Raw genomic sequence first — 23,658 nt, 5'->3', positions numbered from 1 at the left:
AGGAAAAGCACTGGTATTCAGCAGGAGACCTTGTGAGGCAGCAAGACCTGGGAGAGCAGCAGGGGGAGAAGAACGAGGCACAGGGCACCTGCGACTCCAGCTCCCCAGCCAGGTAGACTCACCACTGGTGAGGCAAGTTAAACACGAAGCGTTCAGCAGACCTCACGGCCACTGGTGCTGCAGATCCCCTTCACTAGCTCAGGAGAGCGTCCCTGTCCTGTGACTCCATCTAACACTGCCACCCACAAGGCAATGGCTCTTGGCTGCCACAGGGGAAGGCCTGGGTTCTCTAAGGAGCATGCCTCCCATCCAAAGGCTCACAAGCCAACTGAATGACTCGCCAAATGCTGTCCTTCAGCCTCTCCATTCTTGTGCGTCATCTCTTATCACCTGGGCACCTGCAATCAGAAGTGAGGGTAACTGAGCAACCAACCTGCCTGGCTCCCTCCTGCTGAACCACTTGTTCCTTTCTGCTCTTTGGTGCTGGTGAGAACAAGATGTTGCTACAGATGCTCTTTCAGGAGCCTTGGACCTCCAAAGTGTCTTTCTGGAGGGCAGCCTGTATCCCGTGCCCTGTGAAGCTCCCCAAGTCTAGCTGCAGCTTCACTCCTCAAAGGGGTCATGCCATGTTGGCCGTCCGTGTCCTGGCGGAAGCAGAGAGAAGCAGCCTGGCAGCCCTGAGCCAGACCCAGTCACAGAAGGGCGCCACCTGATCCTCTGTCCACAGCCAGGCCCAGTTACAGAAGGGCACTGCCTCATCCTCTACCGATGGCCAGGGCAGAGGCTGTTGAGAGATGTACCTCTCAGGTGGCTGGCACAGAGGTGGCTTCCTGTAATGCAGACCAGCCTCCCCAGCAGAAGTCCCTTTCTTCAGCCTCAGGTGGAGGTCAGACAGGGCACCACACTCACTGTTACGTGTCTTAACTGCTCCTGCCACCACTATGGGGCACAGTTTACCTGTGAGGGTCCTGCCCACTGCTGTTCCAAATGTGCTTCAGCAAGTTAGGCCAGAAACCACATTTCTCTGTAGACAGAGCTGGCCAACCCCCAAAACTCCAACAAGCAGGTTTCTGTGCTGCACCTTGATGGATACCCTGTCTAATACTGCACTCCGATCCTATTGGGCAAATGACCCACACACTACAAAACACATCAGCGGTGGAAATGCCCCAGTTTTCCCCCCTTGTGAAAAAACTCTCTTTTCAGAAGTAAGAACTGTGTGGTTTGTGACTTCTCTGGGAACTCTGGTCTGGGATCAGGTGACACCCCCTGCCCAATAGCTGTCCTCTTGAGGAGAGCCAACATGGATGTGACAGAGGGAAGCTCCTCACTGGAGGTGACAGTGGGTCTGCCACTCACCATGGGATGCTGTGGAGGCCTCTGGGAACTGGACATGGCTGGTCCCCTAGCAGACAGGACACAGGAGTTTGCTGCATCAGCTGTCATTTCATTCTATTGGTGTCTGCCATTCTTAGGGTAGGATCACACTTGCTCTGCATATCCCCGAGGGGCAGGAATGGAAGTTAAACAAGGTGGATCAGGATCTCAGGAAGCTGCTATGTGGGCCAGAGGCAGCAACGTGATGTCGAGTAGGGCCAGGACGAAAAGGGTTCTCCCCCGACACAACCCAACAGCAGACAGGGAACCAATCACGTCACCTCAGGATCCAGTCTGTTCCGAAGATACCCACATTTCAACCAAAGCCTGGGCCTTCACCAACCCCACGCTCTGCTGGCCCACCCAAGCAGTGGCCTCTGGTAGTATCACCAAGGCAACGAGGGTGGAAACCCAACAGCACAAATGAGACAGTGACTTCAGCCTGGCCCTTCTCCTGTGCCACAGCAATGGCATCTCTTCACAGCAAACATCTGTATTTCAGTATTTACATTATGTAAAAATGAAATTCAGGCCTGGCACAATAGCCTAGTGGCTAAAGTCCTCGCCTCACATACACAGGGTTTCCATATGGGCACCGGTTCTAATCCTGGTGACCCCACTTCCCACCCAGCTCCCTGCTTGTGGCCTGGGAAAACAGTTGAGGATGGCCCAAAGCTTGGGGATCTTGCACCGGCATGGGAGACCCACAAGAGGCTCCGGGCTCCTGGCTTCGGGCTGGCTCAGCTCCAGCCATTGCAGCCGCTTGGGGAGTGAATCAATGAACGGAAGATCTTCCCCTCTGTATAGCTGACTGTCCAATAAAAATAAATCTTCAAACAAAAAGAGTGAAATTCGTTTTTACAATAACAGGCTTTTGCAATGACATATTTGACTTCAACTGAAACAGAAGCAAAAGTCACTAGTTACTTTTAAGACAAGTGTGTTAGCGGGAAAATCAAGGAAGTACATATAGGATGTTTGAAGCCCACAACCTGCCACTGAAAACATCCCACATCTTGTGCCACAGCTGTAAGGACTGTCACTAACCAAATGGCAAAGTTATCTATGTGAAATCTTTTTTCTTTGCTCAATACTAAGTTTGAGAGAGTAGAGCCCTATATGAACTTATTACAGAATCTGCAAAGTGTCCGGTGGATGACAACAGCTCAAAAACACGACAGAAAAACAGAAACATCAGCAGGGAAACAGATAAACAAGATGTGGTCCGTCTCACATCTTGTTTATGCCATTTAGTCATAGAAAGGAATGAAGTGCTCTTGCATGCCAAGCTGAAGATGAACCTGAAAAACATGCTGAGTGAGAGGAGCCAAGCACAAAGCATGCACTCTGTTCAAAACATCTGGAATAGGCAAGTCTACAGAGGACACAGATAGGCGGGCACCCAGGACTGATGAGGGGTGGCAGGTGAAACTATCTAAAACGCATGGATGTTTTTTTATGTGATGATTAAAATGCTCCAAACTAGATATAAATGGCAGTTGCACAATACTGGCAATCCACTAATAAAATTATGTCAATCTTAATAAGCACATGTTAAATGAAATGAAAAGGGTCTCCATGTTCTGGTATAACCTTGTGTGGTGCTTTGTGGAGGCTGGGACGATAAAGACCTGTGGCGTAGATCAATTCATCGGGTGAGGTGGATGGGCATGGCAGGGCCTGGCCCACAGTCTACCAGTGCTGTCACACCCAGCCCGCTTCACTTTACAAGGCACTGCTCCCATGCTGCAAATGTATCACCACACTGGTCAGGAGGCAGTGTGGGAAGCTGGGGAGAGCAGCTTATGGAATGCATGTGTCTTATGGTTTCTGCAGCCTGGCAAGTGTGTCTGCTGTGTACACAGTGAACTGGTGACACCACGTGTCATAGAGACCACCCTCACTGAGCCGCCCCAGCCTAGAGCGGTGGGACCCTTCTGTGAGCTGCTGCAGAAGTAGGCCTATACCACTCCTGCTTCTGTCTATGTTCTTCCCAATCGACCACAGCCCTTCTGGGTAGAAGTCCCTACCGACTGTCTCTGATCTCGTATGCCTGTGTGTAGGTGCTCACCAAGGCTTACTCACCAAATGAGTACCACTTCTTAAAACAGGAGGGGAAGACCAGGTCTGAGCTGCTTAATGGACTTTCCCAGGAAGAATCATAGAAGGGAGGATGGGATCTTGGTGACAAACACTGGGTTTGTCTTACCCCAAGCCTGCCAGCCACTCCACAGGTTGTTTTTATAGGCCTGTGAGCTCAAATACAGAGTTTGTTTTGTTTTGTTTTAATCTTTTTTAAAGGATTTTTTTTCTTAAGTATAAGCAGAGACTCTATGTGACTCACAAGCCTAAAATCCACATGGGCACCCTGGTCACTTCCTTCTAAGCCTGAGGAAATGAGCACAGCTGTCACGTGAGACCACTTGGCCTTCCTCCATCCTCCCAGCTTGACGCACTTGATGTTTCAGCCATGAGTTAAATAAAAGTGAAATACTGCCAAGGCCTGTGTGCAGGTGTTGTTGAAACCGTTAGTAGAGACTACTTGTGTCCTGGGAGATCTGGCCAGTAGGCGCATGTGGCCCAAGACAGGCCTCCACATCAAGAGGTTTCCTTCTCTCGCTGGAACCTACTGATAGGTCACATGACTGTGCCACTTGAGCTTCACAGGCAGACTCAAGAGGAACCTTTCACTTTGCCAATGACCACCTCTGGGCAGCCACAGCTTCACGGCCTCTGATCCTGCCCTCAACTCCCTGTCACTCAGAGCCCGTCAGCTAGCTGGGGCAGGGTAGGGTGGGGGGAGGATTCAGGGGGTGGACTCAGTGAGGGCACAGGGTCTGTGGTTACACACAGGCCCAGAATGCACCCAAGCTCTTTCAACCATCTCAGGACAGTGTTCCATCCCTGCTACTCTGCTACTCACTGCCTGCCAGGTGACAGAAGAGGTAGGTGAGCAAAAGGATGCAGCAAACCCTGCAAGCACGGTGATATGTGGGACCAAAGGCTGATGGTAACATCAGTCAGAGCGCAGTCTGAGCCCAGTTACGGTGTGAAAATCTAGGCTTCCTGTGAGGTCAGGGTTCAAATATACTACAAGGAATCAGATGGTTTTGAAGTGCTGAGAACATTAAGGAAATCTGGTTCTGCCTCGGTGGGCAAAGTGTCATCTTCTAAGACAGTGCAACAGCCACCATGACAGAGCAGAGTGCAGAATTAGTGCTGGGGGAGACAGAGCTTGGGACCATGGGCAGTAAAATCAGGATGTCCATCCTAGGGCATGCAGGTGGTACAGGTAGGTGGAAGGTGAATAAGGGAATGTCTCCACCCCCGAGACACACCAATGCATGTAAAGTGCATGCCCAGTCACACTGAGGGACATGCACATACACACATCTAAACATACAGCTACACATGCAGGCAGGCGTACAACACAGACATGCACTCAGACATTCGGGTACACACCCAGGCACACACAAAGATGCATACACCGGCAGAATACGCAGAGAAACGCACACACACAAATGCACAGATACACACTCCAGGGGCACTCAGCTGCACACTCAGCTCTGGAAGGCCATGAGCTTACAGAGAGACCACAGTGAGTCAGTGGCAGAGGCTAAGGCCACGACAGGTGCGCTATACAAAAACCAAGCCAAGTGCAGTCCCCGCCCATGTGGGAGAGCAAGTGTGTGATCTCAGCTCTGAAATGGGGTAGCTGAGGCAGGCAAAGGCCTATCTTGTTTGTTTGGTAAGCATCTTCTTCAACTCATCAAGAGACCTACGAGCCTCTGTCTGCTCACTTCCTGGATTAGAGCCTGGCCCCTGGCAAGTATTTTGAGAAATAATTCCTGATTAAATACACTTGCACAGAATCACAGCAAAACGCACCTAATGCTATAATCACCCACTTTCCACTTTTCCTGGTACAGGTGAAAAATAAGTTCCTGAATTTCAGTTATTGCCTATTTCCCTAACAGCAAGGATGAGGTCCATGATGCATTTCAAGCGGATACGTGGCCTGTGCCACAAACATGGGATGGATCAGTCAAGGCACTGGGCCTTGGCTTGACTCTGCATGTCTGGCCATGAATCTCAGACACTCCCCAAACTACTCCATACCATGATCAACTTGCCTGCACACCGAATAGCTGAGCAGTTGGCTCTGCAACAACCCCTGCTCTGTACTTCCGCAGTTCCTGGTAGGACTGGTGACTGGCCATAGTCTCCCATACAACATGCCAACTCATTGACATTTTACAAACATGAAAGTGGCAATGTGATGAAAAAAGTCACTCTGATGATACTGTGGGCTGGTTAAAAAACAGGGTAAGAGCAGCTGCAGAGCCTGAGCAATGGATACAGTTTGGGATGCAGCCCAGGGTCTCCACAGGAGCCTGGCTTCACAACTGTGACGAGGTGAAGGAGGAGTACCTAAGCCAAGAGTCTGGAAGGTCTTCTCTGGCCTGCTCCAGCCCCCGCGATATACATGATGGCTTCCTTCCCTGGTCAAGCAACAGCTTAAGGAAACTCAGAAAACTGCTCTCACCTATACAAGGAGCAAAGTTGGGCTTCACATCTGACTCTATCCACTTTACCTACCTCTTGCACTGCCACTATTATCTCTCAATTCCTAAGCCTTGGCTTGTGTCTCCATGAGCTCCAACACCCATCAAGAACCTCAAGGCCTCACTATGAGCTCCTGGCATCACCATACAACACAGCATCCCCGATGCGACCAAGTGGGCAAATGCCCAGATCCAGACCACATCAGACCCTAGTAAATGCCAGCTTCCCATGTGTGTCCTCCAAGACATGGTGTGGCTCTGGCTCCCAGACTGTATGTTACTCATCACCTCCCTCCCACCGAGAGGGCTCACTTCTCCATTTCCTTCCTCAAACTAGCCGACTGGAATAGCAGGAGTTGGTCACAGAACTCAAGACAAGGCTGAGGTTTTCCATTCAACCCAACTCGGGAACCTCGGGAGTCTGAGTTGTACACTGTGAACTCCGCCCAAGTTGCCCAGATGTGGCCGTGCCCACTACCATAAGTGACCTTCCTGTTTACAGACAGACCTACCGGCCTGTTCAGCAGCTACCCTGGCCCAGAAGCTGCCAGCCTGTGCTTCTGAGTCCCTGCCCTGAAACCTCAACACCTCAGAGCCTGCCAAGTGCCTTGCCTGCAGGTCTGGCCTGACTCTAAGGCTCCAATCACCAAGGGAATTAGAGAAGCCATGGTTTGGTGCAGCAGTTAAGTTGTGACTTGCAATACTCACATCCCTTACCAAATTCAAGTCCCAGATCCCAGCTTCCTGCTAATGCACAGATCTTCATTTGTCTCTGTCTTTCAAATAAACTTAAAAATATATGTGGAAGGACAGTTGATTGAATATCATTTGCATGAGAATTGACTGTATACCATTTGAATGAGAACAACTGATGGCATATACAAAACAAAGAGGTACTTCCTCCTTAGGCAGGGAAATGGGAACTATCAGACCAAGGAAAGGTGACTCCCTTTTGCCACTGAAATGTAAATTCCTAAACACCCCCTCCCTGATAGGCATTGGACAACCTCTTTTTTTTTTTAAGATTTATTTATTTTTATTGCAAAGTCAAATATACAGATAGGAGAGACAGAGAGGAAGATTTTCTGTACATTGATTCATTCCCCAAGTGGCCACAATGGCTAGAGCTGAGCCAATCCGAAGCCAGGAGCCCAGAACCTCTTCTGGGTCTCCCATATAAGTGCAGGGTCCCAAGGCTTTGGGAGCTGAATGAGAAGCAGGCTGTCGGGACTGGCGCCCATATGGGATTCAGGCGTGTGCGAGGAGAGGACTTTAGCTGCTAGGCCACCACACTGGGCCCAGGACCACCTCTTTTAAAAAGTCTGAGGCTATTAAAAAACTTCAGCTATTGACCATCACACTAGTCCACTTAAGTATGATTATTGACTCTGTACACCAAATCCATCGCTGTTGGACAGTGAACACACACACACACACACATACATATATACACAGATTTAAGTGATTTTTTTTATTGCTTGATTTCCGGCTAGACACATACAGTGCCCAAGTCAATTCCAACCTCCAGTTCCTGACTCCAGCTCTACTAATGCAGACTCCCGAAGGCAGCAAGGAATGGTTCAACAAATTCGGTTTCTGACATACCCACCCCAGCCCCAGCTATTGCAGGTGACAGGGGATGAGAGCTTGTGCTTTTCTGAGCTTCTCTCTCTCTCTCTCTCTCTCACACACACACACACAGCCTCATCTCTCTGAACCTCAGCAGGAAGGGGACAGTGCCCTCTCTACAGATTGTCATGAAGGCTAACTGAGCAAGATGGGCTGGCCCACAGCAGAGTAAAAAGGCCACAATGGTGAAAAGCCCCTTCCAACTCACAGGATCATTGTCAACTCCAAGCAACCCTCACAGTTGATGTTACTGTGACACAAATTTCCACCTCAGCCTCAGATGAGAACAGTATCAGAGTATCCCCACCACCACCACCAGGAATGTTGCTAAGATTAAGCAAAAATAAATTGCTTTAGAACTCTTCCTAGGGGCGTACTGCAAGCTGCCATCTCCCCTCCCAAAATCACAGCTACATGTTCTGGGATGGAGTCAGGCAGCAGTGATTGTCCAAACTCCCCCATTTCAGAGGCTTCCAGAGGTTGAGACCCTATGCTGAGGAAAGTGAGAGTAGTAAGGGAGGGCAGTGGCACAGCTCGGGCAGATCAAAGCGCTGACCCCTCTACAACCATCCCTCCCTCTACCTCCCCCCCCCCCCCAGATTCTTGTCTAGAAGCTAGGACTAGCTTGGGTGTAGTTCACTGCACTTCCACACCACCTTCTCCTGACAGCACTCTGGGCTCTCAAGGGAAACATTTTGCCTAAGGTGCCTGCCCATCTGGGGGGCACAAAGCAGACCAGGGCTGTGACTATGTGCCTCCTCACCACAGTGGCTCTGCTGGGTCACTTTTTTTCCTTGCTCAGCATTTATTCCCCAGCCAGCAGATGGTGCAGAAAATGTGCAGCCAGGCTCCTAATTCAGCTCTAGGTGCGGAATCTGCATGTGACCATGCAGTCCTGGCAGTGCCCTGTATTTCCCTTTCCTCACACAGGGCCCAGAGCCAAGATCTCCGGGTGCAGCATCACCCCACACACAGTTCCTGAGCTAACAGAACCTACCTGACTCCTGCATGCGGCCAGAACCACTCCAGGGCCACCCAATCCCAGAGCCCCATCTCAGCAGCACGGCCAACTGCCTGAACTGGTTTGTAAACTTAAAGGTAACACTTGGACAGACAGAACACGCTTTACTGATGGACTGGAAAACCTGCTGATGAACTGGACTCTGAATTAGACTTTTAAAAAGCAGAGCATCTACTAATTACACTTCCTAGTTTTGTAGCCATTCCTCCAACTTTTGCATCAGTGGCTCCCACTGAGATTTTTTTTAGAGAAAAAGATACATTGTCTTTTTTTTTTTTTTTTACAAAAAAAAGTAAGTCTGCTTGTACAAGGCCTCAGCACATGACACAACCTTTAGCTTCTCACCAGATAACACACTTAGTGCTGTCCCTCTGGGCAGATTATTAGTGAAAAATGGACATTTTTGTGCTTGGGAAGCTTCTGGGAGCTAGAGATGACAATGAGGAGGGGAGGAGGAGGATGCTGTGTCATTAAACCTTTGTGCCATGTTTTATGCACTATTTGTAAAGTGTGTTGCAATTAGTATACTTCCCCGAGTAAACAGGCTGTCACCAGGTCCGTTCTTGTGCTGTGCCATTAGCTGATTAACAATATGCCTTATAAAACATTGTGCCTGTAAAGGGCCCCCAGTGTAAAGTTTATGGCCTTTTCTTGGGGCTTCTCGGGTGAGATCAAGCAGACAGCCCGACCTCCTGTGGAGGCACTCAGATCTGGGGCTCAGCCCACACAGTGGTTTAGCCACTCGGTGCAAGGTGTCCGGTGACTGGCAGATCAGCAAGGTTCTTTAAGATGCAAGTTGAAAGCAAGGCATCAAAACTAGGGCAGTCCCACCCATCACCACTCAAAAACTAAAAGCAGTGTCTAGCCCCAACCTGGAGGTCAAGACACAGATGATCATCCCAGAACAAAGCGCGTGGGATGGGCCGTCTAGACTGTCGGGCCTCCTTGCTGGGCGCGCCACCCATCAGCACCAAGCCCAGCTAATGCAGGAGCTGCTGCCTCGTGCAGGACCCACTGGAAGCCGCTGGTTGGGAGGCCGTGAGCACGGCGGTGCCTCGCCTTCCCGTCCCTCACCGCTTGTTGGAACGGGGCAACAGAGACCTGGCAAGACCTCAGATCCGGCCCCTTCCGCACACCCCTCGCCAAGCGCCTCCAGCTGCCGCACCTCACCTGCGTGAAGTACAAGTTCATCAGCGTGAGGGTGAAGAACTGAAGGCACACGGGGAAGCAGTAGAGCAGCCAAAAGACGAAGGGGCTGAGCGAGTTGGCCGCCACGAAGTCTCTGAAGTAGAAAGAGAAGAGCACAGTCCGCAGGGAGGCCCAGAAGAGGCAGAGGAAGAGGAACACGCTCTGGTAGCTGAGGCGCTTGTGGCGGTAACGCAGCACCAGCCAGAGCTGCGCGTAGATGAACACGAACAGCAGCGCGTAGAACACGGTGTAGACCACTGTGAGGCCGAGCTTCACGTAGGGGGGCACGGCTGGCGTCAGCGTGGGCGGGAGCGAGCCGTTGTGTCCCGGCTCCCACGGTGGGGCCTCCATCGGGCCAGGAGCGCTGCGGCGCGGCCGGGGAAGCTCCGGCCTCATCGGGGCTCCCGGGCCGCGCCGCCCGCGAGGTGGTCGGTGTGCATCGCCGTCGGCCTGCACTCCCGAGACTGGAGGAACGAAAACAAGCAGCACTTCCTCCCCCGGCACCACATGATTCACTGGGGCGGCCTTTGTCTGCGATTGGCAGCGCCGCGCTCGCCGCCCCCGCGCGCCCCCGGCCGGCCCCAGCCCCGCACTGGGCTGGGCGCGCTGCGCGCCCCTGCACTGCGCCCGGGCGCGGTCCCAGCCCCTACCCTCGCCTTCCCTTCCACCCACCCTTCGCTCACCCTCCCCCTCAACTAGGCGGCTGTGCTCCCAGCCTTGCGCCTTTGGCAGCTGATTATTTGCGTCGCAGGAGTTAATTCTGCTATTTCAAACTAAAGTTCAACTTTGCGAGTTTTCCCTCTCTTTAAAAATAAAACTTCACGTCGCTGTGGCTGCGAACTGGCTGGCATCCGAGGCGATGTTTATTTCTAAATCCAGAAATGCGAAAGACAGGGTTTGTGTTTTTGATTCTTTTCCTGAGGTCAAGTTTGTCTACTCAAGGTACGGAAGCGGACGGTTCCGCTGCTCTGCCCGCGTCTGGCCGTCAGGGAACCACCGAGCGCCGGGTGCGCCTGCCGCGCCCCTGGCCTCTGAGCGCGCAGCTGGAGGCGAGAGACGCACCCAGCGACGCAGAGCCCGGCATGACTGCGCGGACGCACAGTCTCCCACGTTCAGTCCACCCCACTAGCTAGGCTGCTCTGCCGGCCCAGGAACGCTCGCGGTTTGCTTTGGCTGAGCGGCAAAGTTGCCATGGACAGCCCGGGGCCCACCCTTCCTTCCAGTGTCCTGGGCTGCGTGCTGGGAGCTTAGCTAACGTTCCAGGTAGAGAGGGGAACCCATGTTACCGTCTGGAAACATCACTGGGCAGCAAAATAGGAACTGAGATTTCCCAGGCTCCCATTTTAACACTGCCCATGCACTGCTGATTGTTCTCTTTTCCTAAACGGAGCCCTTCATCAGAACTTATCGTGTTGCTGTGTGACCAGTGTATTCCCAGTGACTCAAGGCCAAGCGCACCTTGGACACTGCACTTTTTTTTTCCTCAGTGGTTTTATTCTCTCCTTCTCCAAGCTTATTTAAAAGAAAAAACACAGCATTGCACCCCACCCCCATCTTGTTCTCTTCACAGCTCTGCATTGAGCAGCTGCAAATGATCTTTCTGAAGAATGATTTTGACCCTGTTATTCCCAAATGTAAAGTTCCTCAGCTGTTCCCAGGATAAAGTCCAATCTGCTACCCTAGCTTTCCTCTCCTTACACACCTCTTAACAGGGGTGACGCAGTGCTCACACCGCTTAACTTCCCAGGCCTAGAAAATGCTTCACACCTTCCTCAACACCGGGCCATCTCATTCCTTGGTCAGGGTGTTACTGCCTGCAGGGTCCTTACAGACCACACCCAGCCTGCACTCGGGATTATGTTCAGTATCACACCTGCAGCTGCCCCAACACCCTTGCCTAATTCTTAGTTAGCCGCACTTGTTCGTTTCCTTAGGATGGAAACTGTGCCTTCTTAACCTGTGTGGCCTCTGGTAAAAATAACATTTATGATTTTATTTATGTTAACAGAGTGAATATAGTTTATAGCATCACAGGTCCAGGCTCTGGTATTTCTCCTCCACTAGACATGGGTCTATTCCCAAGGCTACCTCAGGATCCAATATGGCTACAGATTGTATCCATTTCACCACATCCCAAGCTGGCAGTAGGAAGAACAATTTTCCCTCTCCTGTCTGTGTAGCCTTTCCAGAAATAGTGCACAGCGTGTTCACTTTGAACTCATCAATAGATTTTTTTTTCTTTGAAGGGTAGTTTCAGAGAGAGGAGAGACAGATTTTCCATCTAATGTTTCACTTCCTAGATGGCCACAATGGCTGGGCCAGACTGAAGCCAGGAACTTCATCCAAATTTCCCCATAAGGGTGCAGGGGCCCAAATTCTTGGGTCTTTCTTAGGCACACTGGCAGGGAGCTGAATCAGAAGTGCAGCAACTGGGACTCCAACCATATGGGAATGTCAGCATTGCAGGTGGCACTACAAACCACTCCACCACAATGCCATCTTTTGTCGGTAGAGTGTAGTTACCTTAGTGAGCTGGCTTCAAGGGAGCTTGGGAGGTGGAGTTTTTATTCCTCATGGCACTGTTTAGGTCTAAAAGCCTTCTATTGCAGATAGAATGGAGAATATATTGGGAGAGGAACCAGCCACCCATAGCTTCAAAGCAGCCTGGAAAATGCCCACTGTTTCTATCATCCCACTCCATTGACTACTCAGTGCCAGCTGTGCTTGCCTCGCTTACAATTCTGATAACAGAGATACGAAATAACAAAAATGTCCCCACTGGATATAAAATCCATTGTACAGTGGACAGTCCATTCCCCCCTTCTTGTTAACTGTCCAGCTTCAAACCCAAGTGGACCTGGATGATATTACCCCTTTAATTCTGTTACAGTTCCCTCTTATTCTGCATTCCACAGATTAAATCATTAGGATACCTATAACTAGTCTGCTCTAAGAGAAAACAGTAGAAGAAAAGGAGTGGATGGCAAAAGGCAATTGTTTAACATAGTATATGTATATATACTTATATACATATAAGTATATATAATGAGGAAGATACATGTGTTTACCTTAAAACAAAAAAGCTCGTGGAAATGCATGTTATTGAAAAATATGCAGATTTCAAATTATTGTGCAATAAAATGACCTAATTTTTTTTAGTTTTGTTTTTCCTTGAACTTTGTGAAGTACTCTCATAAACAAATTAGAATTCTGGATTTTGCAGTTAACCATAAGGCCATAATTGCTATTTTTTTGGTTCTTCTCCTTTACATACATTACGAAATCACCCTTTCTCTTCATCAGGCAACTCAATTAGTAAGGGACAGCTTTCACTTCTAAGGCATCTGTGGTTATTAAAGTTTGCCCTTGGACTTGCCAGTAGCAACAGACAGTAGTACCATGAGTCTCTCTTTGCCTATTTTTCTTTTCATTAAACAGAGCCCAGGCTTCTCCTGAGTGTCACTGTCATCACAGGCACCACTATGTAGTCCTTTTTTGCAAGTTACTCACTGCATGAGGAGTCTGAAATAATCAAAATCTCACTTCCCATTTTAATGAAACCATGTTGGAATTCCTCCTGCATTACTAAGACTTCCAAATTAGCAGAGCCCAGAGGTAAAGCAACAGACACAAATTTTAAAGATTCATTTCATTTATTTGAAAGGCAGAGTTACAGAGAGAGGGAGGTCTTCCATTCATTAGTTTACTCCCCAAATGCTCTTGGTGCCGGGGCTGGGCTAGGCCAAAGCCAGGAGCTTCTTCCCTGTCCCCCAAGTGGATGCTAGGGCTCAAACACTTGGGTCATCTTTTGTTGCTTCCCCACGTGCATTAGCAGGAAACTAGATCAGAAGTGTAGCAGCTGGGACCCATATGGGGTGCCAGTGCTGCAGGTGGCCCTCAGAAACAAAACTTTGCAAGTGGGTCATAGGTATATTACTGAGAGATGTCCTCTAAGTGCCTATAGTTGTGTATGCTGAAGTGAAGGACAGTTAACATCCCTTTCAATTTGATTTCAGAAGAGAAACCTTCCCAGGAGCACTGCCTTCTAGTGGGCACTGCACAGCTAAATTTGTCATTCTAACATTCTGTAAAGCTAGCTGCTACTAACGAATGAAAATTATCTCATCACATTTTTTTTTCTTTTAGCATAAAGTGAGATCTTTGGTCAGAAGCAATACTGTGGGGGCTACCATGATGATGAACGGGGTACTCAGAAAGTCTGAAGATGACTGGCAAAGTGGACAAAGAAAGTCAATCCAAGTTTAGAAGTATTGCCTATTCTGGGAAGGACAGGTTGCTATTATCCTCCACGATTAAAGAAGTCCGTATAATCTGCTTCCACATGGCTGTCTAGGACCTCTCAAGTTTGCTGCCCTTTCAAATAATCGAAGATGGCTGGTTAGAATCCAGGCCAGCCTTGGGAGCTGAAGGCCAGATTGTTAGGAACATAGATCTGTCTAGCCCCTGCCCATATAGTTACTGTGTCTGTAAGCTGGAGACAAAAGTTGACTTATCTCTGCATGGCAGATCAGTCTGTTCACCTGAAGGTTGTGTGTCTCCAGTGTAGCTGGATCTTTGGAGAGCCTTAAAATGACATCCAGCTCAAGGTGGCCAGCTCAGACTACATAGTAATTGATCATATTTCAATCTCATCTCTAGCCCAGTAACAAGGTAAGTCTTTATCACTAAAGGAAAATCGGCATGTAACAAGGAAAGCATATATTTGTCCCCAAACCCTTACAACTGATACTGATTCTCCTGACAGGGCTTGTCCCAGGATCATATACCAATCCAATACACTACTGACAATCTTAAAATTTATTTTATTTATTTGAAAGGGAGAGACACAGAAAGAATAATTTAATGTGCTGGTTTCCTCTCCACATTTTCGCAACAGCCATGTTAGGCTAGGCTGAAGCCAGGAGCCCAAAACTTCACCCAGGTCTCCTGGTGGATGTCAGGAACCCAACTACTTGGGCCATCACTGCTGCCTCTAAGAGTGTACCTTAGTAAAAAAGCTGAAGTCAGGAGCCAGAGATGGAACCTTCGCCCGGGCACTCTGGTATGGGATGCAGGCCTTCCAGGCAGCATCTTAGTTAGACCCTACACCAATGCCACTGACAGGCACATCTGAGCACCACTAGAGGCACCAAGTTAGAGATGGCAGAAAAGGATGTGTTGCATCCTGGACCAAGTAGATTCTATTCCATCTCTGGTTCCCTTTTCAAAATGAGCACCCTTTTCATTCATACTATGAGCTGACACATTGCTTCCATAAGAGGAACTCTAATTAACCAACCTCTCTTTCTTGGAGGAGGCAGTATAAGGTACAAACAGCTCATCCTTTGCTTTGGAGCAAATACCTCAACCCAGTCCACCAGACCCTTTCAAATGCTACCCTGAGATCCTGGGTCCCTGTAGATTCATAGAACTTATTTTTGACACTGTGATTCACAATGGTTCTCACGTACTGGGTAACTGCCATCCCTGCTCTATGGTCCTCATAGCACAGTGCCATTGATATGGTGGACACCAATATCCTTAAGAACAGCAGGATGGTTAACACAGTGTGAAAAATACACTGTAGCAGGGAGCCAGAGTTGACCCAACTCTTACACGACAGGAAAGGCATCCTCACCAGACAATGCAAAACAGCTGCTGGGTTTTTATTGGGAATGAGGGGAGGAAAAGCATCTCTTCCGTACCCTTGCCAGGGACTCTATGGTCTTTCTGTATTTAAGTGACCACGACATTAAGCTTACGGTAATCTATTTTCATTCTCTATCTTCCACACCAACTGAATGATTGAAATGGAGGAACTAATAGGAATTTTCCATCTCTTTAACACTCAAGTTCAGACCCAAGAATTGGATTCAGGTACAACATTTTCAGTTGAGGCAGCTTCAGCCATACCTAGAAAGTTCTTTTTTTCTTTTTTTTAACTTTTGTAATACAGATCAACTAGGATTACAAAGGGCTACCCATATATTTTGGTCCTAGTGGCTCATGGTCAGCTGGCTTCTACCAGTTGATGTGCAGGCAATTCTGGCTTCCAGACTGGTCCTGGGAATGCCTATGGTTATAATGCTGCCTGCTGATAATTTCTCCCTTATGGATAATTATATCTCTGGCAAACTTGGGAGAATTCATTCAACTCCAGCAGCTCTCAACAGCCTCCCAGACATCCATAAGATAGCTGTATCAGTGCACTTCCATTGCCAATAAATTTCTTGATGCTTTAACAAAGGAGTAGGTAGAGCACTGGTGAATGTATAGCCAAACAACACTCCTGTTTCCATAGATTTCTACTTCTGCATTATACTATAAAATCTCAGGAACCTCAACTCCTGTTCACCATTTCATTCCATTCAACTCCTGTTCTCCTGGGCTTCCATTAAGTCCAGGTTCCTCTCAACCAACCAACCAACCAACCGTGAGTACTACTGGTATCAACTTTTGTGTTTCCAGAGTTCTTGACTGCAAGTAATAAAAGATATGGTTAATCTTTAAAATAATTTTAAGATTCATTTTATTTTATTTTTATCACAAAGTCAGATATTCAGAGAGGAGGAGAAACAGAGAGGAAATTCTTCTGTCCCATGATTTACTCCCCAAGGGACTGCAACAGCCGGTGCTGCGCCGATCTGAAGCCAGGAGGAAGGAATTTTTTCCAGGTCTCCCAAATGGGTGCAGGGTCTCAAGGCTTTGGGACTGCCTTCCTAGACCATAGGCAGGGAGCTGGATGGGAAGCAGGGCTCCCAGGACTAGAACCGGCGCTATGTGGAATCCTGGTGCTTTCAAGGCAAGGACTTTAGCTGCTAAGCCACTGCATTGGGCCCAAGATATGGTTAATTTAAGGGAAAAAATCCACAAAGCACATATGTAGTTCATCAAGGCTTTAGAACTACTGGAGAAGATTGGAGGCTGAGGTGGAGCAGAGACCCCCTACGGAATGCTGCAGAACTGGTTCCTGAATAACATCACTGCCATTACCTTCAGTTAAAACACTGCTGGTTTGCACTACAGAGTTTCAATGGAAGATGCCTCTATCAGTGAGGAAAGAAGGCAGAGGAAAGTAATGGAGAATCTAATAATAGGTTAAACATTCACTTTTCTTATAAGCTTATATTTCTGGTGTTGCAAGCATTGACACATCTGTCTAAAATATATGTGAGAGACCCTTGGGCTCTTTCATGTTTAACACCCTCGATTTTAAAATCTCAGAATTGTTTCCTCATGTTTACCATATGCCTACCACAGCCCCAGCTATCATGTTTGCATTTAAGGCAGATGTTGGAAGGAGATACAAGGATTGGCTCCTCTGTCAAGACGGCAAGGGTTCACCAAGAAATCCCTTCACACTTCCCCTGATTTCACCCTGGCCAGAAGTTTCATGCAGCCATCTAGAGACACAAAGGAAGCCAAGAAAATACTTACGACCAGACCCATATTAGAAGCAGGGGAAGGAAAATGGGTTATGAAGGGTGTCAGGTGAGTGGATATCTATAAAAAATTATGCACATCAAGCTTCTTCATGTCACGAAAGTGTGGGGTAAGGGAGCACCTAATTAGCAGATCCTGGACCATCTGCCCACCTCTCAGCAGCCACAGTGGCTGGGAACTGGACATCAGTTGGTCCTATAGCAGTAGCCTCTACTGTACACGCTAGGGAATTCCCCAAAGGGAGTTCCCAGTCTAGGAACTGATTTTTATACAGCTTTCTAGATTATTTTATGCATGCAGTTAAAAGTTAAGAATTAACCTTTTGAAAAGCAGATGTCTAGCAGCTGCATGGAATTACCTTTTTTATTATCTGCCCTCAAGATTCCTTTAAACTTCCTTCTAACTATTTAAGGGATGAGAAGAAGGCAAGTATGGGTCACTGTAGCTTAAACCACAGCTGTGACACCAACTGCTCTACTTCTGATTCAGCTCCTTGCTGGTGCACCTGGGAAAGCAGCCTAGAGCAGCCCAAGTGCTTGGGTGTCTGCTGTTCCACGTGAGATGGATTTCCAGGTTCCTGGCTTCAGCCTGGCCTAGCCAGTGCTTTGGTAACCATTTGTGGAGTAAACCAGCAGAAAGAAGATCTCTGTTTCTTTCTATAACTGTCTTTCAAATAAACAAACAAATATTTCTTTTTTTTTTTACTTTTTTTTTATTGATTACATTGCATTATGTGACACAGTTTTAGAGGCACTGGGATTCCCCCCTCCCCTCCCCAAACCACCCCCCATGGTGGATTCCTCCACTGTGCTGCATTACCATAGTTCAAATTCAGTTGAAATTCTTTCATTGCAAGTATCTACCAAGCCTAAAGTCCAGCATCTTATTGTCCAGATAAGTTCAACGGTTTCTTGGGGAGACCATCTCTGGTCTGAAGGTAGAGCCGGCAGAGTTTCATCCCAATCAATTAAAAGCCCCGACATTACATCAGTAACAATTTATAATGTTATGGAATTAGTTGACATGGTATTAAGTAACCAATACAAACAAATATTTCTTTAAAATAGATAAAGGGGGGCCCGGCGCGATAGCATAGTGGTAAAAATCCTCACCTTGAACGCACCGGGATCCCATATGGGTGCCGGTTCATATCCCAGCAGTCCCACTTCCCATCCAGCTCCCTGCTTGTGGCCTGGGAAAGCAGTCGAGAATGGTCCAAAGTCTTGGGACCCTGCACCCATGTGGGAGACCCGGAAGAAGCTCCTGGCTCCTAGTTTCAGATTGGCTCAGCTCTGGCTGTTGCAGTCGCTTGGGGAGTGAACCATCGGACGGAAGATCTTTCTCTCTGTTTCTCCTCCTCTCTCTATATCTGCCTTTTCAATAAAAATAAATAAATCTTTAAAAAAAATAGAGAAAGGATGCCTCTTGGCTGTTCTGTGAGATGAGGTGATTGCCAGACAGCCCTCTTAACTTTGAATTTCACTGAGCTCTCATTGTGAAGCTGGCCCAGGCCAACTGACCAGAGCTGTCCCCTAGCTAAGGCTCATGCCACACCCTCACTTCGGTTCCCTGCCAGAGACAGAAACTGCGCGTCAAGAACAAAACTCCGTCAGAGCGTTCTGCATGTAAGGCAGCAGTCAGCAACGGCCAAAGCCCTTAGAGGCAGGCATTGTTCTCAAGATAACAAGTTCAGATGTCAGGGGTCATTAGGGAAAGTCACCCACAGGCAGAGAGGGACAGAGACAGATCAGTGCCAAGTGTCTGAGAGTGGGAAGCTGTAGGGGTGACACTCTGTTGACAAGGTGGTGGTTGTTAAGGCCAGAGGTTTGGGCAGGACACATTCCTAAGGTACCTGGAAATGGGTTCTCTTCCCCTCCTCTCTGGAATGATCCACCTGAGGACCTCCTGCCTGGCAGAGTGATTAGCCAGTAAACAGAAAGCCCATAGGTGGTTTCAGTGGATATGAAATATGGTTCTCTGTATGAATGAAGCCACCAGGACAGGACTGGGCTGATTCACTCTCGCAGAGACAGGATCCCTCTGGCTTGCTGACATGTTTTCCAAGACTTATTTCAGGTGTCAATTTCTTTTCTTATTACCTATCACCCCCTCTTTAATCCTGGTTCATGCTATATTGGATGCAGCCCTCCCCGCCCAGCAGAACACAGGTGTTCCACTTGAGAGGACAAGAATGCCTCAGGTGAGAATCAGCTCATTTTCATAAACAAATCCATGCTCTATTTTCCTAGGAAAGGACGCTTTGTCCTAATTAGCTGCTGAGTCCAGCCACAGACATGAACAGGAGCCAGCTGACCAACCACAACTGGCCCAGTCTGGAGTATTAATAGAGGTCTGTGGAAAGAGCATACTGACCAGTAGGAATATCAGCCAAAGGAAAGAGCACAGGCCTCTGGGAAAATAAAAACCTAATAGCAGAGGATCCCATACTCAGACTTCCCATTCACAAATGTCAGTGGCCCACACAGTTACATTAGTCACGTAATTATGAATTGTACAATTTTAAAATTCAGTCCTTAGAAACAGCGATGATCATATGGCTTCCAAGCTCCACCCATAAAATGCCTCTGTTCGTGTTAGGCAGTGACAGTCCTACTTGGCCCAACCTCAAGTGATACAAACACGTGGTGATCGCCTCATGTCCACGACCAGCACACATTGGTAGGTGCTGGGTTCCCTATCGAGTAAGCACCTAACCAGGCGACTGTAGTTTGTGGTGGTAGCCACCCAAGACAAAGTCAACATTTCTTGTGGGGTGTTTTGTTTTGTTTTGTTTGTTTTACCTCCATTACAGTCTTAAAATTTGAATGCCAGCTGTTTCAAAGGTTTCAGGAATGCTGGAATTCAAAAGTCAACAAGAAAATATGAGTGATAATGGTTGAGCAAGCCTTTACTCCATGTAAACATCAGGAACTCTTTTAAGACTTTCTATTCGAATTACACTGCTTTTGAAATATGAGTTAATTATGTATGTGTGCATATATTTGCATATATACACACACACATATATTTGCTCTCGAGTTTGCTTGAAAGATCTCTAAGTATATCACTTATTATTTTAAAAGTTTTTTTTTGGAAGAAAATCCATCCACTTCATGTGTACAATCTAGTGATGTTCAATGACTTACCAAGCTGTCCAACTATTACTGGGAGTACATATTGGACTGGTTTCATACCCCCACAATAAGCAATTCAAATTTCTTTTAAATTTAAAGACTTATTTATTTTTATGGGTCATGCAAATGTATAGAGAGGAGGAGAAGAGAGAAGGGAAGATCTTCCATCTGCTGATTTACTCCCCAAGTGACAGCAACGACCAGAGCTAAGCTGATCTGAAGCCAGGGGCTAGGAGCCTTCTCTGGGTCTCCCATGTGGATACAGGGTTGCTTTCCCAGGCCACAAGCAGGGAGCTGGATGGGAAGTGGGGCTGACGGGATATGAACTGATGCCCATATGGGATCCCAGTGCATTCAAAGCAAGGACTTGAGCTGCTCGGCTACCATGTAGGGCCCAACCAATTCAGATTTAATTCAAGCAGTGGCTCTTGGGATTCTTCATAACAAACTCCAAATCTAGGACAATCTTTAACCAGTATCCAAGGAAATCTAATGCTCTTTTCGTTAAAACTTCAGTATTAAGTGGATCTGGGGTTATAAAGGGGGGGCACAAGGAAGGATTTAGCATAAGCTGGGACACACAGAGGTCAAGAACATGAAATATTTCCTACTTGCCTAAAAACAGGATGAACTTTTTGTTATAAATGAATCCCAAGATGCCTGTTCACATCCTGCTCTGCTCCAGGGAAGTCGCTCTGAGAGCTTTCTCAAGGTTTAGGGAGGCAAGTAGATCCAGTTCTTACCAAGTGTTCTTGGAAGGGCAATTTAGCTGCTGGCAGTCATGTTCAAAACTCTCCATGCTTCCTATTTCCATCTCAGCAAAGGGAGGTTTGGGCAGGAAAAGGCAACTAACTATACTCCAGGGAACATGATTACATCTTAGAGGCTGAGAACTGACCCGACCTTATTTTCAGGGGTGTAAGATGCAGGCACTGCAGGGAACATTAGCCATGACCGTGGCACCTCAAGCCCTCCTGGCTCACAGAAGAGTTAAAAGTCGGATCTACAGGCTCTGGAGACCTGTGCAGGAGAGGCTTAGCTAGAGCCTTGGGCCAGAGTAAAATGATGAAGGTGACAGGCATGTTCAGAGCAAGAGGCCTGGCAAGAACCAGATTCTGTAGCTCCTGAAGTTTATTCATTGTTACAGAGTCTCTTCAAGGGGAAGGAAATTAAAAACAGAAAAGTAAGTCCTAGAGTGAATATGGATTTAAAACAAGCACTGCATTTAAGACAAAAATGTGCAAAGTTTAAGAAGCTGAACAATGCTACAAACATCATGAAACCCTGAACAATAATGCAGTTTTACTTGCTGACTGCCTGAGGCATCTCTAAAAATCCTTCCTTTTCTTGCGTAGTTTTGGCTGAAAATATTCATATAAGGCTGATTCTGCAATATAATTTTCTGTAGAAAGAAAATAAAGCTAATTCTTTTCTCATGCACAACTTGCCACATTTTGTTTCGACTACTGAATTTCAGGAGATTTTTTTTTAAACTTCATAACCTTGTCAGTCATGTAGCTTTTTAAAATTAATTGATTAATTTTACTGGAGAGACAGAAAAAGAGAGATGCAGAGAAGAGAGCAGGGAAGAGAAAAAGAGGTAGAGAGCGACCTCCCATCCCCTGGTTAACTCCCCAAATGCTGAGTTAGGAATTCACTCCAGGTCTCCGCTGGGGGAGGCAGAGAGCCAAGCCCTTGAGCCATCAGCTGCCGCCTCCCAGAGGGCACATCGTGGGAGGCTGGACTCAGGAGCAGAACCCAGACACAAACACAAGTACTCCAAGATAAAATGTGGGTCTCCTAAATGGCATTATCACTGCTGTGCCAAACACCTATCCCGGTCATAGAGTTCTTTAGGACTGCCTTCAAGTTTGGGGAAATTTCAATGAGTCTTCCTTCATTTCTGCCCCAGGAGCCTCCAGGGCACCCCTGTCTCCTAGTGCAGTGATGAATCTGATGCAGTCTTTGAACAGATGCCACTTACTAGCCCGTTCGTCATGATGTCCATGTTGTGGCTTGCCATGAGTTTCAACTTACTTTTCAGGCCCAGCCTGCTGAAAGGGAAAACAAAGGCCTCCCCAAGAAGAGAAGCAGGTCAGCACTTGGGGCCCCACAGTTTTCCTCTGCATGGCAGGACACAGTGCATGCTTTGTGCTTCAAAAGAGAGGAATGACCTCTCTGCCCACTGTGCCAGCACAAAGCCTGTCCTCTGTAGACTGGGAAATGGGGAGACAGACAGGGCCAGGAGGGCAAATCCAGGGGCACTGTGAGTGGCAGCTCTTTGGACTTGGGGGTCTGGCTGGCAGGATTTGACTGGTAGAAGCAATGATTCAACTGGATGCTCTGAGAACAAACTAATTCTTCCCCAGTAGCAGGGGGACTTAAACTTGGCCCCAGAACCTCTAGAGGCAGATCCAAAACACTTTCCAGTTGCATGCTTTAAATAGCCCCTGTGATAACAAATGCAGAAGCAATTATGCTTGATCTCTTATACTGGGAAATCAATTAGAGAGGAAGGCAGGGTGGAGGAGAGGGTGGAAATCACACAGTTCCTACTGTGAGAATGGGGGTCACGTTGGGGAGTTGGAGGATGAGTGAGTGGCTACTCCTTGCTGCCCACAGTGGGGCAGAAGGTCACACCCAGGCCGCACCAGCAGGGGCCTGACCTGCATTTGCCACCTCCGCACATCCGGGTCCTGGGAACATTGCCAGGCTTCTGCTTTAACAACTCCATAACATGCTTCAGAGCAAACCGTCCACGACAGAGCTGCCTGCATGGCATCCTGTAGGCCAGGCAGCAGACTCCATGGACTGAGCTGCGGTTTCTGGAGCTGACTAACCGCAGGGAAGGGGGCAGGCCACCGTACACCAGCTCCTGAGCACTGAGGCGAGAGCTCTGAAAGGGATGCATGCTAGGCTTCACTGACTTAACGAGAGGCATGGCCTTGCTGATAACCACCTGTCTTCTCCCAAGACTGGGCAGTCAACCTCTTAGAGCAATGGTAAAGATGAGATAAAATCATGGATGTCAGTGCCTAGCCCTGCATAAAAGCCCACTGCAGAAGATGAACCTGAAACGCAGCTCTTTAGCATAACATTAATTTTAATCTGATTATTTTGAGAAACCGCAGATGAAGGAGAAATTTTGAAAACAGAATGGGTCACCTTCTTGTAGGAAAGGTCTTAAGTCTATGAAAGGAAATCTCCATTTGTAAGGCTTGCACACAAGGGTTTTCTCTTTCCCCGTTCCTCCATAAGGAATCGCTGGAGGCTTGTATCAGTGAGGAGGGCACCCATGCCT

At 47.9% G+C, this 23,658-nt stretch overlaps 1 protein-coding gene across 1 annotated transcript in view; it reads right to left on the bottom strand.

Annotated features, from left to right (window-relative positions):
• GPR137B (G protein-coupled receptor 137B) overlaps positions 1-10,332 on the bottom strand; it is a 39,342-nt gene extending 29,010 nt beyond the window's left edge. Inside the window, exon 1 of the mRNA XM_004578520.3 lies at positions 9,763-10,332. Within this exon, the coding sequence (XP_004578577.1) occupies positions 9,763-10,176 (414 nt within the window). The 5' untranslated portion in view covers positions 10,177-10,332. The remainder of the gene's footprint in view (positions 1-9,762) is intronic.
• Positions 10,333-23,658: the final 13,326 nt, after the last annotated feature.

This window comes from Ochotona princeps, chromosome 10, assembly GCF_030435755.1.
Source record: "Ochotona princeps isolate mOchPri1 chromosome 10, mOchPri1.hap1, whole genome shotgun sequence".
Lineage (NCBI taxonomy): Eukaryota > Metazoa > Chordata > Mammalia > Lagomorpha > Ochotonidae > Ochotona > Ochotona princeps.
This window is presented reverse-complemented; position numbering and strand designations above follow the sequence as displayed.